The sequence below is a fragment of the Ostrea edulis genome, chromosome 6, assembly GCF_947568905.1.
Source record: "Ostrea edulis chromosome 6, xbOstEdul1.1, whole genome shotgun sequence".
Taxonomy (NCBI): Eukaryota; Metazoa; Mollusca; class Bivalvia; order Ostreida; family Ostreidae; genus Ostrea; species Ostrea edulis.
In genome coordinates this window covers 41309300-41323574 of record NC_079169.1, presented here as the reverse complement: position 1 = coordinate 41323574, position 14275 = coordinate 41309300, and the positions used below count along the sequence as shown (strand labels likewise).

Sequence of the window (14275 nt, the reverse complement as noted above, 5' to 3'; positions counted from 1 at the left end):
GACAGATGGAAACCAATGTAATTCAGATGAAAGGGGAATGCAACTCTAAATACCAAGGAAAAACAGGAAAGACCATTGAGAATCAGCAGCTGATGTCCTATACAACCATCCTTCCATGACACATGCAATGGGAAGGTACGTAACAGCTCAGTATATAAAATGATATTAAAATCCCTTGAACATTATAAGTATTTACTTATTCCAAATACATGTAGTTTAAAATAAAGTCGGAAATTCTACCTTTTTTTTTTCTTTTAAAGTTTAAAGTTTAATTTCAGGAAACAAAGCCTGCCTGAAACTCCAAAATAACATTTCCAGAAAGCTGAAGATCAACAAAAAATGACTAGTAATGCAACTAACATCTTACAACCCAGATTTCATTCCACTGAAAAGAAAAGGGGCAGAGTAAGACGTTTTTATTAATGAAAGATAGATATGCTGAAACATCTTAACAGATATATTGTAAGCTCACTTGAGTTGAAAGCTCAAGTGAGCTATTTTAATCACCTTTTATCTGCTGTCTGTCTGTAAACTTTACACATTTTCATCTTCTCCAGAACCACTGGGCCAAATTCAACCAAACTTGGCGTTGATCATCCATGGGTTAAGGGGATTCAAGTTTGTTGAAATGAAAGGCCATGCCCCCTTCAAAGGGGAGATAATCACAAAAATGTAAATTTTAAACAAGAGGCCCAGGGGCCTTATAGGTCACCTGAGTATCATGTAACAACCTTCCAATGTTTGAATTAGATTTATGTTTAAATATAAGAATTTTACTTTTGGATGGAAGAAACATTGAATAGCTATGTGGTCAGCCCCGCCTTTGCACCAGAACCCCTGACCCAGGGGCCATAAATTTCAGTTTTGAAAGAAGCATCCTTGATCATCATTATCATACTATTAGTTTGTCTACTTAATACCCAGCAGCAGAGGAGAAGATTTTCAAAGAAATAAAATGCATTTTCACTATATGATCAATAGGGCCCCACCCTAATACCAGAACCCCTGACCCAGGGGCCATAAATTTCACAATTTTGAAAGAGGCATCCTTGCTCATCATAATCATGCTATTGGTTTGTCTACTTAATACCCAAGGACAGAGAAGAAGATTTTCAAAGAAATAATGCATTTTCACTATATGACTTATAGAGCCCCACCCTAGCACCAGAACCCCTGATCCAGGGGCCATGAATTTCACAATTTTAACAAGAGGTACTGTGAGCAATGCTCACTAAGAATACCCCCCGCTTACCCCAATCTCCCAAAGGGTGTTGGTAATAGGTATAAACTACCTCTTTTCTGAGTGTTGCTACTTCGATGTCCAGTGTGCATGACCTTTGACCTTTTGACCCCAAAGTCGATAGGGAACATCTTCATCCCATGGGTAGTCCATATGTATGATATAGTGACTGTAGGTGGAAAGTATAACGCTTTAGAGCCCGGAAACCATATTGCTACTTCAATGTCCAGTGCGCTTGACCTTTGACCTTTTGACCCCAAAATCGATAGGGATCATCTTCATCCCATTAGTAGTCCATATATATGATATGGTGACTGTAGGTGGAAAGGATAACGCTTTAGAGCCCAGAAACCATATTGCTACTTCAATGTCCAGTGTGCTTGACCTTTGACCTTTTGACCCCAAAATCGATAGGGATCATCTTCATCCCATTAGTAGTCCATATATATGATATGGTGACTGTAGGTGGAAAGGATAATGCTTTAGAGCCCGGAAACCATATTGCTACTTCAATGTCCAGTGCGCTTGACCTTTGACCTTTTGACCCCAAAATCGATAGGGATCATCTTCATCCCATTAGTAGTCCATATATATGATATGGTGACTGTAGGTGGAAAGGATAACGCTTTAGAGCCCAGAAACCATATTGCTACTTCAATGTCCAGTGTGCTTGACCTTTGACCTTTTGACCCCAAAATCGATAGGGATCATCTTCATCCCATTAGTAGTCCATATATATGATATGGTGACTGTAGGTGGAAAGGATAATGCTTTAGAGCCCGGAAACCATATTGCTACTTCAATGTCCAGTGCGCTTGACTTTTGACCTTTTGACCCTAAAATCGATATTGACCATCTTCATCCTATGGGTAGTCCATATGTATGATATGGTGACTGTAGGTGGAAAGGATAACACTTTAGAGCCCGGAAACCATATTGCTACTTCGATGTCCAGTGTGCTTGACCTTTGACCTTTTGACCCCAAAATCGATAGGGAACATCTTCATCCCATGGGTAGTCCATATATATGATATGGTGGAAAGGATAATGCTTTAGAGCCCGGAAACCATTGCGTCTACAGACGGACGGACAGACGGACAACTCGATTCCAGTATACCCCCCCACAACTTGTTGCGGGGGGTATAAAGAGGCATCCTTGCTCATCATTACCATGCTATTAGTTTGTCTACTTAATACCCAGAGACAGAGAAGATTTTCAAAGAATTTCTACATTTTCACTATATTTCACTACAAGAACCCCTGCCCCAGGGGCCATGAATTTCACAATTTTGGTAGAGGGCTCAATGCTCATTATAATTATGCCCACAGTTTGGCTTCTTGATGTCCAGGAGTAAAGAAGAAGATTTTTTTAAAATTACACTCATTTTGATGGTTTTTGCCATTTTCACTATATGACCAATAGAGCCCCACCCTAACACAAGAACCCCTGCCCCAGGGGCCATGAATTTCACAATTTTGGTAGAGGGCTCAATGCTCATTATAATTATGCCCACAGTTTGGCTTCTTGATGTCCAGGAGTAAAGAAGAAGATTTTTTAAAATTACACTCATTTTGATGGTTTTTGCCCCACCCCTCAGGCCCCAGGGGGGCAGGGACCACGAATTTCACAATTTTTGTTCCCCTTCACCCACAGATGCTATATGCCAAAATTGGTTGAAATTGGTTCAGGGGTTTCAGAGAAGAAGCTGAAAATGTTCAAATGTTAACGCACGACGCACGACGACAGACAAAAACAGATAGCAATAGGTCACCTGAATGAATTCAGGTGACCTAAATAAGGGGGGCGTCATTTAAAAATCTCTGCAAGAACCACTGGGCTAGGAAAGTTCAAATTTACATGACAGCTCTCTGACATAGTGCAGATTCAATTTTGTTAAAATCATGGCCCCAAGGGTAGGGTGGGCCACAATAGGGGATAAAGGTTTTATGTACAAGTATATAGGAAAAATCTTTTTTTTTTAATTTCTTTTTGAACTATTTAAGTTTGGGCTTTTATATTTTGTAAAAACATTCTTTACGAAAAGTTCTTTCATGTGATGCAGTGGTGTTCGATCTTGCGACTTTGACCTGGAAGTTTAACCTACTTTTGATAAAGATCTGACCTATTCAATATCTCAACTATTTAAGATAGAGCTTTCATAATTTGTGTGTAGATTTCGTATGGCATGATCTTTTGTATCATACCATGATCAATTACCTTGTGACCTTGGTTTTATCCAGAACAGCAAGATCATGTCAATCATATTGGTGTTGAGACATTTCTGTGTTATGTGAATTCATTTTCAGTAATGTTGTGATCCTTTGGGGCTCATGTAGGCTGGGGCCACAATATGGGATGAACAGTTACATTTTTCATGGGAATAAAGATTGAAGTCTTTTTAAAATCACAACAGCTGTACAATGGCAGGGCCAAGGTGACTCCAGTGAGCGATGTGGCTCTTTATCCTCTTGTACTGTTTAAGATGCATGTATTTAAAATTTATCATGGGGTATATTTGCATTTATTTTTTCAGAAATTTTGCATGTCCATGTCTTGGAAGGTGACTAGGTGGGAAGTCAATAGATGCTTACCAGATCAAATGCTTGCAGAGGATACTGGGGATAAAGTGGCAGAAAATTATGAAAAACAGGGAAGTGGCAGACAGGGCTGACATGAATGCAATAAACAATGAGCTGAGGAGACGATGATGTAACTATATAGGACACGTGCTATGGATGGGAGGTGACAATGACAGTGAGATGGCGTTAGGTTGGACACCAGAAGGGAAGAGAGCATTTAAGAGACCGAAAACAACCTGGAGAGGAACAGTAGAAGTAGAAAGAAAGACTGCAGAATGGAGAAACTGGAATGAGATCAAGATGGTAGCAATAGAACAGAGTGGATTGGAAAGAGTCTCGGTCCTATGTGTTTTGGCATGGAGAGAACTAAGTAATGTCTAGATTGTTGGAGATAGGATGACCAGGAATATGAATGGATGTACTGGACACTGTACTAAGACCCTGATGTATTTGGATAGATTTACATACCATCTTGATTTTGCTATGAAAAACTTGAAAAAAATTCTCAACTCATACTGTAGCTGACATTGTACTTATTGATATCTCAAATGAACATATTTTTAGACATACAATATCTAAACTATGGAGTCCATGTACATTTCCAAAATGGATAATAGGTTATGATATATGTGTGGAATCTTTTCCTATGGTATGCACATGTTAACACATTAGTTTAAATGATGATGTATATCTTATGACTATGGAAGAAAATGTGTTGAAAACAGAATATGTCGTCTAGAGGAGTTGTTGCCCTTGAATGTAATTCATTATTTACATGGGGTTGAAAAATAATCCAGCACACAGTAGTACTAAATGCATTATGTTAAAATACATTTATGAATGATATAAGTGATACTGTAAATTACTGATTAATACACTTTTTAAAATCATATTATTGTTATGTTGAATAAATTTCAAGGCTGCACATTTGTACATTTTACAATATAATATTCTGCACTGTTAAACAAACTGCAAAATCTCTCAATGGCATAGGAATATATATTCATGCCTAATAAAAACACTTATTTTGTACAAAAACAAGAGAAACCTAATAAAACGACGATAGATTGTCACTTTTAGTGTACAGAAATACATAAGGAAGAATTATTGTCTTGCAAGACAATAATTATTCAATTACCAAAATTCATGCGATATTCATACACATTCATGTGCCTGTTTTGAGGTTAAAAGGTGTTTGAAATAATTAAATACTGGTGTTATTAGTGAAATATACATGTATGATATGGAGCAATTTTCATTTAATTAAATTTTTGGTATCAAAATGACAGCTAATGCCCCTTTAAGAATAACCATCTTCAATGCACATCATTTTAAATAATGATCTTTATCGTAAAAACATCATTGCCTCTCCAAATTGTATATGTGGTCATATTGAAGATGCTCATCATTTCTTCTTTGCATGCAAAAGATACACTCAAGCAAGAAATTGTTTTTTCAATGAACTGCTTCAGCTAAATGATATTGCTATTGTCGATACCTACCTTTTATTATGGGGAAATGAATATTTTTCAAATTATGTAAATTTTTATATTTTCAGAGCAGTTCAGAAGTTTATTAAGAACTCTAACAGATTTTAATCGGACCTATATATCATAATTTTAAAATATGTTTTGCATTTTATGCCCAATTATGTACTTACATGAACCTAAACATATATTGTATATCATTATCATAATTGTACATTATAACTAATATTATACTTTCTGTGGTATGACAATATTTATTTGTACATGTATAGCATAATATATTTTGAAAACAGGAGAGGTTGTCTAAGTTGCTAAAACTTGTAACCAATCCCTTTGTATAATAAAATATGTTCAAATCAAATCAATGCACATCATAATGACCTTATTTAGCTTGAAAGAATATTGGCTATAAGGAATCTTGATCATAAATATTAAAAATATTTTTAATTTCTCTCAAGGAGTTCCTTATAAACAAGCAAAAAATCATGATAATAGTACATTGACTCTTGTGTGTTTCAATCTGTTTTATTGCATTTCTTGAAAGTTGTGTTAAGAGAATTGGTGGTCTTGAAAATGGCTGTTGTAGTGAACAGCAAAGGTCATCTGCTATTCAAAAGTATGTGTACCTAGTCACCAAGGGCAAGGATAGAGGTCATGTGGTTCTGCATTTCACAGGGCCAGTTAAGGGCCTAAAAGAATACAGTACGTGTTAATGGCAATTATTTCCATGAATAATGAGAGATAAGAAATACTTTATTTGATGCACAAAGACACCAAATTAAAAGTGGAGCTTGTTCATCCTTAGTGACATCCCTGTCATTATCTTCCATGCAGTCTTTCATGTGTCTTATAAAGCTGTGCAAACACTAGTGCTTGCATAATGCACAGACACGTGAAGTGTGGATAGTGTACATGTACAGATGTTGTGTACATACCACCACCCCTCCACTGTCTACAAAACATATACCCAAATGCATACTGGAAACTTTTGAAAGATTTGAAAGCAGAACAGCAAACAAATGACCAGTCCATTAAGATATCTAGTGAACAGTGGGTAAATCATTTTTCCACACTACTCAGTATTGATGGCAAATTTAGTATTCAGAATAAATATCTTGAAGACCTCCTTGCTAAGTCAGAGAAATCTTATAAAACATTTACTTCTTTAGACTATACAATTAAAGAAAAGGAAGTCATTAATGCAATAAAACATCTTAAAAATAATAAAACAGCTGCATTGGATGGCATTAAAAATGAAATGCTAAAAACCAGTGTACATTATGTTTTACCATATATGCTAAAGTTATTTAACATTATCTTGTCCTCTGGCAAATACCCAGATGAATGGAAAACAGGCTTTATTAAACCAATTCATAAGAATGATAGTCCATATGATCCCTCAAATTATAGAGGAATAACAATAACTTCTTGTTTATCCAAAGTATTTAATAGTATTCTGAATACCAGGTTACAAAATTACTTGGACTCCAACAATATTATTAATAAGGTTCAAATTGGCTTTCAACCAAAAGCCAGAACTAGTGACCACATGTTTGTACTTAGAACCCTAATTCAAAAATATACAAATAATAAATCCAAACTGTATGTTTGCTTCATTGATTTTTCTAAAGCCTTTGACACTGTTTTACACTCTGCCTTATTACACAGGTTGCATCAGTTAGACATAATGGGGCCTTTTTATAAGGTCATTAAGAATATGTACACGGCAAACTCAATGTCAGTAAAACTTCAAAACAAACTTACCAGATCATTTGAATCTAAAGTGGGTGTTAGACAAGGAGATAACTTAAGCCCAAATCTCTTTAAAATATTAATCAATGGTCTACCATCTTTATTTAATGATAATGATGATCCAGTTAAATTAGGTGACATTTCCCTAAATTGTCTATTGTATGCTGATGATTTAGTATTAATTTCTAAATCTGAAAGAGGACTTCAGCAATGTATAAATAAGCTTGAAAGCTACTGTGAAAAATATTGCCTGTCTGTCAATCTCAAGAAGACAAAAATTATTATATTTTGCAAAAGTGGTAAAAAATCAGCTGAAAATTTTTTCTATAAAAATCAAATTATTGAACAAGTGTCATCATATAAATATCTAGGAATTGTTTTCTCCTCATCAGGCTCATTCACAAATTGCCAGTTTGATCTCTACAAAAGAGCCTTAAAAGCATATTTTAAATTAGTCAAATGTTTTGGAAATATTAAACCTAAAATACATACCCTGATACACTTATATGATCATACTGTAAAACCTGTACTGCTATATGTGTGTGAAATCTGGGGAACAATAAATACAGATACATGTTCTGCAAAACGCCCCAATTATTGTATGGAAAACTTCTTTAACAAAATGTACTGCGAAAAAATGCACATTAAATTTTTGAAATATATTTGTGGTGTACATAAAAAAGCCTCAAATCAAGCTATTGTTGGTGAACTTGGTCGATTCCCAATGTACAGTGTAATTGATGTCATAAAAAGCTGTTTTAAATATTTGCAAAGAATTTTAAATTCCGAAGTAAATTCCTTATTAAGAAATGCTGCACTTGAAAACAATGTATTATACGATAATAACAAAAGCAGCTGGATCAGTAGCATTCATTATATTTTGAATAAGTTGGATATACAATGCCCTATACATGATAAAAATATTGTTTCAATTGTTGCTAATAAGTTGTATGAATTAAAGATTTAAATATCAGTGGTGTAATACACTCTTAGACAATGCAGACAAACAATTTGGTAAATTACAAACCTATGCACTATTCAAAACAAGATTCTGTAGAGAAAAATATTTTTCAGTAATTCGTAATCCTCATGTTTTGAAATGTTTCACAAATTTCAGAATCAGTTCTCACTCTTTGGCTATTGAAACTGGACGTTACACACAAACACATGTAAATGAGAGAATATGTACTGTCTGTAAGTCTGACTGTGTAGAAGATGAATTCCATTTTGTATTTGACTGCATAGCATACCAACACTTAAGAAAACCATTCATAGAGTCCATGAACATTTTGTGCAAGAATTTTATAAACCTGTGTAATAGACAAAAATTTATCTGGCTTATGAGCAACGAATGTGACAGTATTATTGAAAAATTTGCCAATTACATATATATCTGTTCATTACTAAGAAAAGTTGATTTATCATGAACTTGTAAATTTTATTTTTCATCTATCTTTTGGATAATCACTCTTTTATGATTTATGTATATGAACTTTGTATTCTTTGTATGCCCTCTGGGCCCAAAATTGGAAATAAATTACTTACTTATACCTGTAGAACCAGTAATATCACCAGGATATGTTATTTCCCCACCGATCACCTTCATAAGTCATTATGAAGTCAGTTCTACGTTCTTTGAGCTCTGGTGAGATGTTGATACATACTGTACCACTGGATCTAAAAGAAAGCCGTTTTACCACCATATTCCATTCCAATTTGATATCCTTTACTCTCAGGCGCTTGAAATCAGAGACGGGACACACTTTTAATTTTGATAAAGTTGAATTTTCCATAATATTTACATGCATAGTAAATTATCATCCCTTGCAAATTATGATTGACTGACTGCCAACTATCCCCCCCCCCCCCCCCCCCCCCCCCCCCCCCCCCCCCCCCAGATTCTTATGTGCAACAAAAATGGAAGTTTGGTAAAATTCCTGGCAATTTCCTTGCATATTGTAATGGGAAAAAAATTTATTTATAGTCAATATTAGCTCTATCTAGATTGAAAAATATAACATGTCTTTGATATAAAGCCTACCAAAAATACCGTGTAATTTCATTCCAAATGTACCTAGCAAAATTTGTCATGTAATTGGACATGTAAGGTATTTTATATCTATAAGAAAATATTTTATTAAGTTATACGCCAACAATTATTCCGGAAATATATTATCTATTGGTGACGTTTCACCCAAGTAAGTATAATCTCGCGAGAATACCGCTTGTTTTCATCTGCCCGTGTAGCACATTCATAATAAACCTGGGTTGGATAAAAATTACAATAGTATTGTATCCCTCAGTATTCATTTTCAACGTGATTTAACTTTCTAAGTAAAAATAATTTCATTAATCAAGTATTTTTTAATGATAGTTTCAAAGTGATTCGGAACTGGGCAAAAGACTGTACTTTGATTTTCATACCATTTCAACTAATCCGAGATTCCTCTGACTCTAGCCCTCACTGACATGTCCGGAATAGATACAACATGTAATATAATCATGTAATTAAATATTTACCTTGAATTCGATGTCTTTGCAGAAACTGACGAACCAATGCAGCAAACCCAAATGTGTATATCTTTAAAAAAAACCAAATAATATGCACTAATCCAACAAACTTGGACAGCGCCATCTTGGAAAATCTTGGAGGCAGGCGGTAAATCTAGTATTTCCGACTCTCGATGGTCCCGGATTGCGATGTTTTAAAAATAATATTAAAACCGGCGAACAAAATAACTTTATACTTCTCAGGAACAATCTTTATGTCCAAATTGATTCACGAAATTAAACAGAACAATAATGATAGGTATAAATTCTTTAAACTTGAAATGCCGCATACTCAAAAGCAGTAAACCCAGTGCATGCTCCGGTGACCTCAGTATATTTCGTTATGTAACAGTTGCCTGTTAGATTTACTTCCCTGATTTTCACGAGATACCAAGACTCATGAATTATTAACAAACACAACAAAACAATAGTAAAGGTTGAAGATATAGTAGGCTAATTTATTCACATTAAATAAATAAATTTGGAAATCTTTACAAGTTCATTAATAAATTAACAAATTAGAGAGAGGAACATAGTGACTATAGATCTATACAGATTTACCTTGTATGCTTTTAAACAAGAGTACTGCAAACGGTACATAATACGCCCGTGAAATGCTTACATAGGGTGTTTTTCTTGTGCTAATATGATTACGGTGTGACCGTTGGGGCGAGCGCAGCATATCTGAATACATTTTCAAAAAATTTATATTGAAAACAAGGAAAACTGATCTGGTTCACTGTCAATACGTAGGATTACTGTCTTGCTCTTCTCGCCAATGTAGGAATCAGTTTAGCGGGAAATGCAACGAGCGTGTTGTGACGTAGCCTGGTAGTTGTGACGTTACTGTTTACATTTCTTAAGACAATATTTTAAAAAGAAAGAGAAAGGGGAAAGAATATGATTGTCATCCTTTCCTTTCAAATAAGAAAGGTTTGTAATACTTCAAAGAATTTTATTATTATTATTTTACGAATCGAACTATCCGCCATTTTGTACGAGGGACTTCTGGGATTGGCGTCAAAAAAAATTCTTGTTAGAGGTTGAGATTTAGCTCGGATTATTTCCCGCGCTCTAGTCATTAGAGCTCGCAGTACGAGCCAGCGCTCCGCGCTGGCTCGCTGCGCTCGCTATAATTTGTAATATGTTTTACGGCGTGACCGTGTTTGAGGGCGAAGCAAAAAAGTTTTGGCATTAGTATCTATATCCACAGGGGCTAAGCCCGTTTTGGGCCCGAACTTTGTGATACCTTAAATATATTTCTGGTATCACAGAGTTCGGGCCCAAAACGGGCTTAGCCCCTGTGTCTATATCCAAAACAGGACAAAAACAACCCTAAGTTAGCACGCGGACGGAGCTGTATCAAAGCATCCTACATGTAATTTTGGACATTTGATCCGCCTATATATTGAACGCGGGAAATATAACGCAATCGATGTAAACAGTACATTGTGACGTCATATTCAGCGTCGTTATTTAGCAAATTTACAAACATAGCGTTTGAACCACAACAAAAAACACGACGTTAATCGTGGAGTGATTATATATGATTAGGAAAATAAGATTTACATGCTTTTACGGATTTTATGTAACATCTCAGAACGACGTGAACTAGAGTAGCCGAGATTCAAAATGGAGGAATACATGTCCACGCGCTGATATTCGAATCGACGCCATTGGTACCAAACTTTTCAAGTTCCATAGGTATGGTTTAATTTTTCAATATTTTCCTTTTAAACATGTATATACGTGTTACCTATAGGGAGAGCTCCGCTCTCACGGCCCTTCGGGCCGTGAGAGGGCTTCGCCCTCTATAACTTTGCTTCAGGTATTATCAGCCATCATGAGGCTGTGACAAACTTCCATATGAACAAAGGGTCTTAGCTTGAAAATCTAGATTTCCTCAAAATGGACCAAGTTCAACAACCTGTGAATTTTTCAAAAATGGAAGAAAATCAAAATCCTTCCCAAGATGCATATCTTCAATACCCATACAAACACTCCACAAAATAAGATGGTCCTCACTTGAAAATTGTGGGAGGAGTTGGGCGGACAAATTATGTACCCTCCATAGAATATTAATTTCCAAATAGACTAAGTTTAACAACCTGTAATTTTCTCAAAAATTGTAGAAAATCAAAATCCATCCCACATGTACATCTTCAATACCCATACAAACACTCCACAAAACAAGAGCGGTTTGTAAAACACATATGCCCCCCATGGTGCAAAATTGAAAGGGGTTATACACGCACATCATTTAATTGATAGTAGTATCATCAATTCAAAATATTGAACAGACAATATCTTCCTATGTCAAGAATGAGTTGACCATGTGACCTAAAAAATCAATAGGGATCATCTACTCCTTATGCTGTATCAGTGTACCAAGTTTGGTGTCAATCAAGTAAATAATTCTTAATATATAGGAAACAATATATTACTATGTCCAGTTCAACAACTGACTTTTTACCTCAAAATCAATATGGGTCATCTTCTCCTGAAGATGTACCAGTGTACTAAGTTTGATGTCTGTCAAGCAAAAGGGTTATCAAGATATTGAGTGGACAGTATATTACTATGTCCAGTTTAACTTTTGACTATATGACCTCAAAATCAATAGGAGTCATCTCCTCCTCAATATACACCACTGTACTAAGTTTGACGTCTGTCAAGCAAAGGGTTCTCAAGATATTGAGCGGACAGTATATTCCAATGTCCAGGTTGACCCTTGACCTTTAAACATCTGACCTCAAAATCAATAGGGATCATCTTCTCCTCAAGACGTACCAGTGTACCAAGTTTGATGTCTGTCAAGCAAAGGGTTCTCAAGATATTGAGCAGACAGTATATTCCAATGTCTAGTTTGACCCTTGACCTTTAAACATGTGACCTCAAAATCAATAGGGGTCATTTTCTCCTAAAGATGTACCAGTGTACTAAGTTTGATGTCTGTCAAGCAAAGGGTTCTCTAGACATTGAATGTTCAGTATATTCCTATGCCCAGTTCGACCTTTGACCATGTGACCTCAAAATCAATAGGGGTCATCTACTCCTTAGGATGTACCAGTGTGCTAGGTTTGATGTTTTTCAAGCAAAGGGTTCTCAAGATATTGAGCGGACATTATATTCCTATGTCCAGAGTAGATTGACCCTTGACCTTTGACCTTTTGACCTGAAAAACAATAAGGATCCTTTTCTACTCATAACCAACCCACATATGAAATATCATTATCATCAAGTGAATGGTTCTCAAGATATTGAGCGGACAACATGTGGTCTACCAACTGACAGGTGCAAACCAATATTTTAAGGGAAAACAGAGTGCCAAAAAAGTGGAGTTAAATGCACTCATCACTTCATGAGAGTTGGAGGCTACTTTGTGTAGTCTGAGCTTCCCACCTTCGATCAAGGCTTCCTGAGTCCTTCTGATGAGATTGACAGCTTGCTTCTCAAGTGGCACAGAAACCAATAAATCATCCACGTAGAAGTTTCTTTGAACTAATTCTCTAATTTCAGGATCCGGATGGTCAGCAACAGATTGTCTAAGGCCGTACTTTGCCACAGATGGTGAGGGTGTGTTGCCGAAAACATGCCGAAAACATGCACAGTCATTCTATATTCAATAAGTTTGTCTGATGGGTCATTGTTCCTGTACATTGTACCACAAAAAACGCAAGTAATGTTGATGTTTTGGCCACACGGAAACAATAAAACATTTGTTCAATGTCCGCCATAACTGCAGTTCTCTCTTTTCGAAATCGAAGAAGCACGCCTAATAAGTTATTGGTCAAGTCTGGTCCAGATAATAAAACTGAGTTCAATGAAATTCCATCATAAGCAACTGAAGAATTAGCTTTTTAGGATGATATATGGCAAATATTGGCAAGTACCAACATTCATCATTAGACTGTAAAGGTGGGGCTAATTCAGCATGTCCTTTAGAAAAGATCCCTTCCATAAAGGTTAGGGCATGATCCATTTTTGTGGGATTTTTCCTGAGAGTGGAATCCAGATTTCTGGCTCTCTTAACTGCTTGACTGTAAATGTTTGGAAGTCTGGGTCGTCCAGGCAAAAAGGGTAGGGGAGCAGTCCATTCCCCTTCTGAGCTGCGATGGAACTCACTTTCCATAATATCCAGGAAAATAAAATCTTCCTGAGAAGATCCTGGCTTTTCGTCATTTGGCGTTCTCTCGAACACAGAGGACAACTCTTCCTGGTCGATATGAGGAACCTTAACTGCGAGTTGTTGCATGGTAACAGGATAGAAGGCCTACCATTATCATGCAGGTATGTTTTGTTGACTGAAACATTTTTAATATAATTGTAAGAGAAAAATGATAACAATACAGAGCTCGAGTAAATAGATAAAAGTACATGTGGCTTCAAAAGTAGAAAAAGAAAATATTGCTTGAAATAGCAAAATTATGATTTTTTTTTATGTTGTCAAAAAGTGTTTTCCATACATGCCAGGTATTTTCAAATTTTTGTATTTCTAAATTCTGATACGCAATACTTGTATTTGAAACCTTGTATTTGTTGTATAGATAGAACAATAATTCCAAGAATCTTGGCAATTTGGTTTTTTTTTCAAACAAGAAAAAATACATTGTTTTGTATATAGGATAAGGAAGTTTACAATTCTGTTGCCTTTCGACAATGGGAG

General features: G+C 35.7%; 1 protein-coding gene across 3 annotated transcripts in view; it reads right to left on the bottom strand.

The window, feature by feature from the left end:
* LOC125683164 (dehydrogenase/reductase SDR family member on chromosome X-like) overlaps nt 1–9720 on the bottom strand; it is a 103744-nt gene extending 94024 nt beyond the window's left edge. For 2 of the 3 annotated variants that reach the window (XM_048924008.2, XM_048924012.2), the window contains exon 1: nt 9580–9720. In XM_048924008.2, the coding sequence (XP_048779965.2) occupies nt 9580–9694 (115 nt within the window). In that variant the 5' untranslated portion in view covers nt 9695–9720. Of the gene's footprint in view, nt 1–8604; nt 8710–9579 lie in introns of those variants that run through there. The other variant, XM_056139596.1, reaches the window with a different exon arrangement.
* Between the last annotated feature and the right edge of the window lie 4555 nt (nt 9721–14275).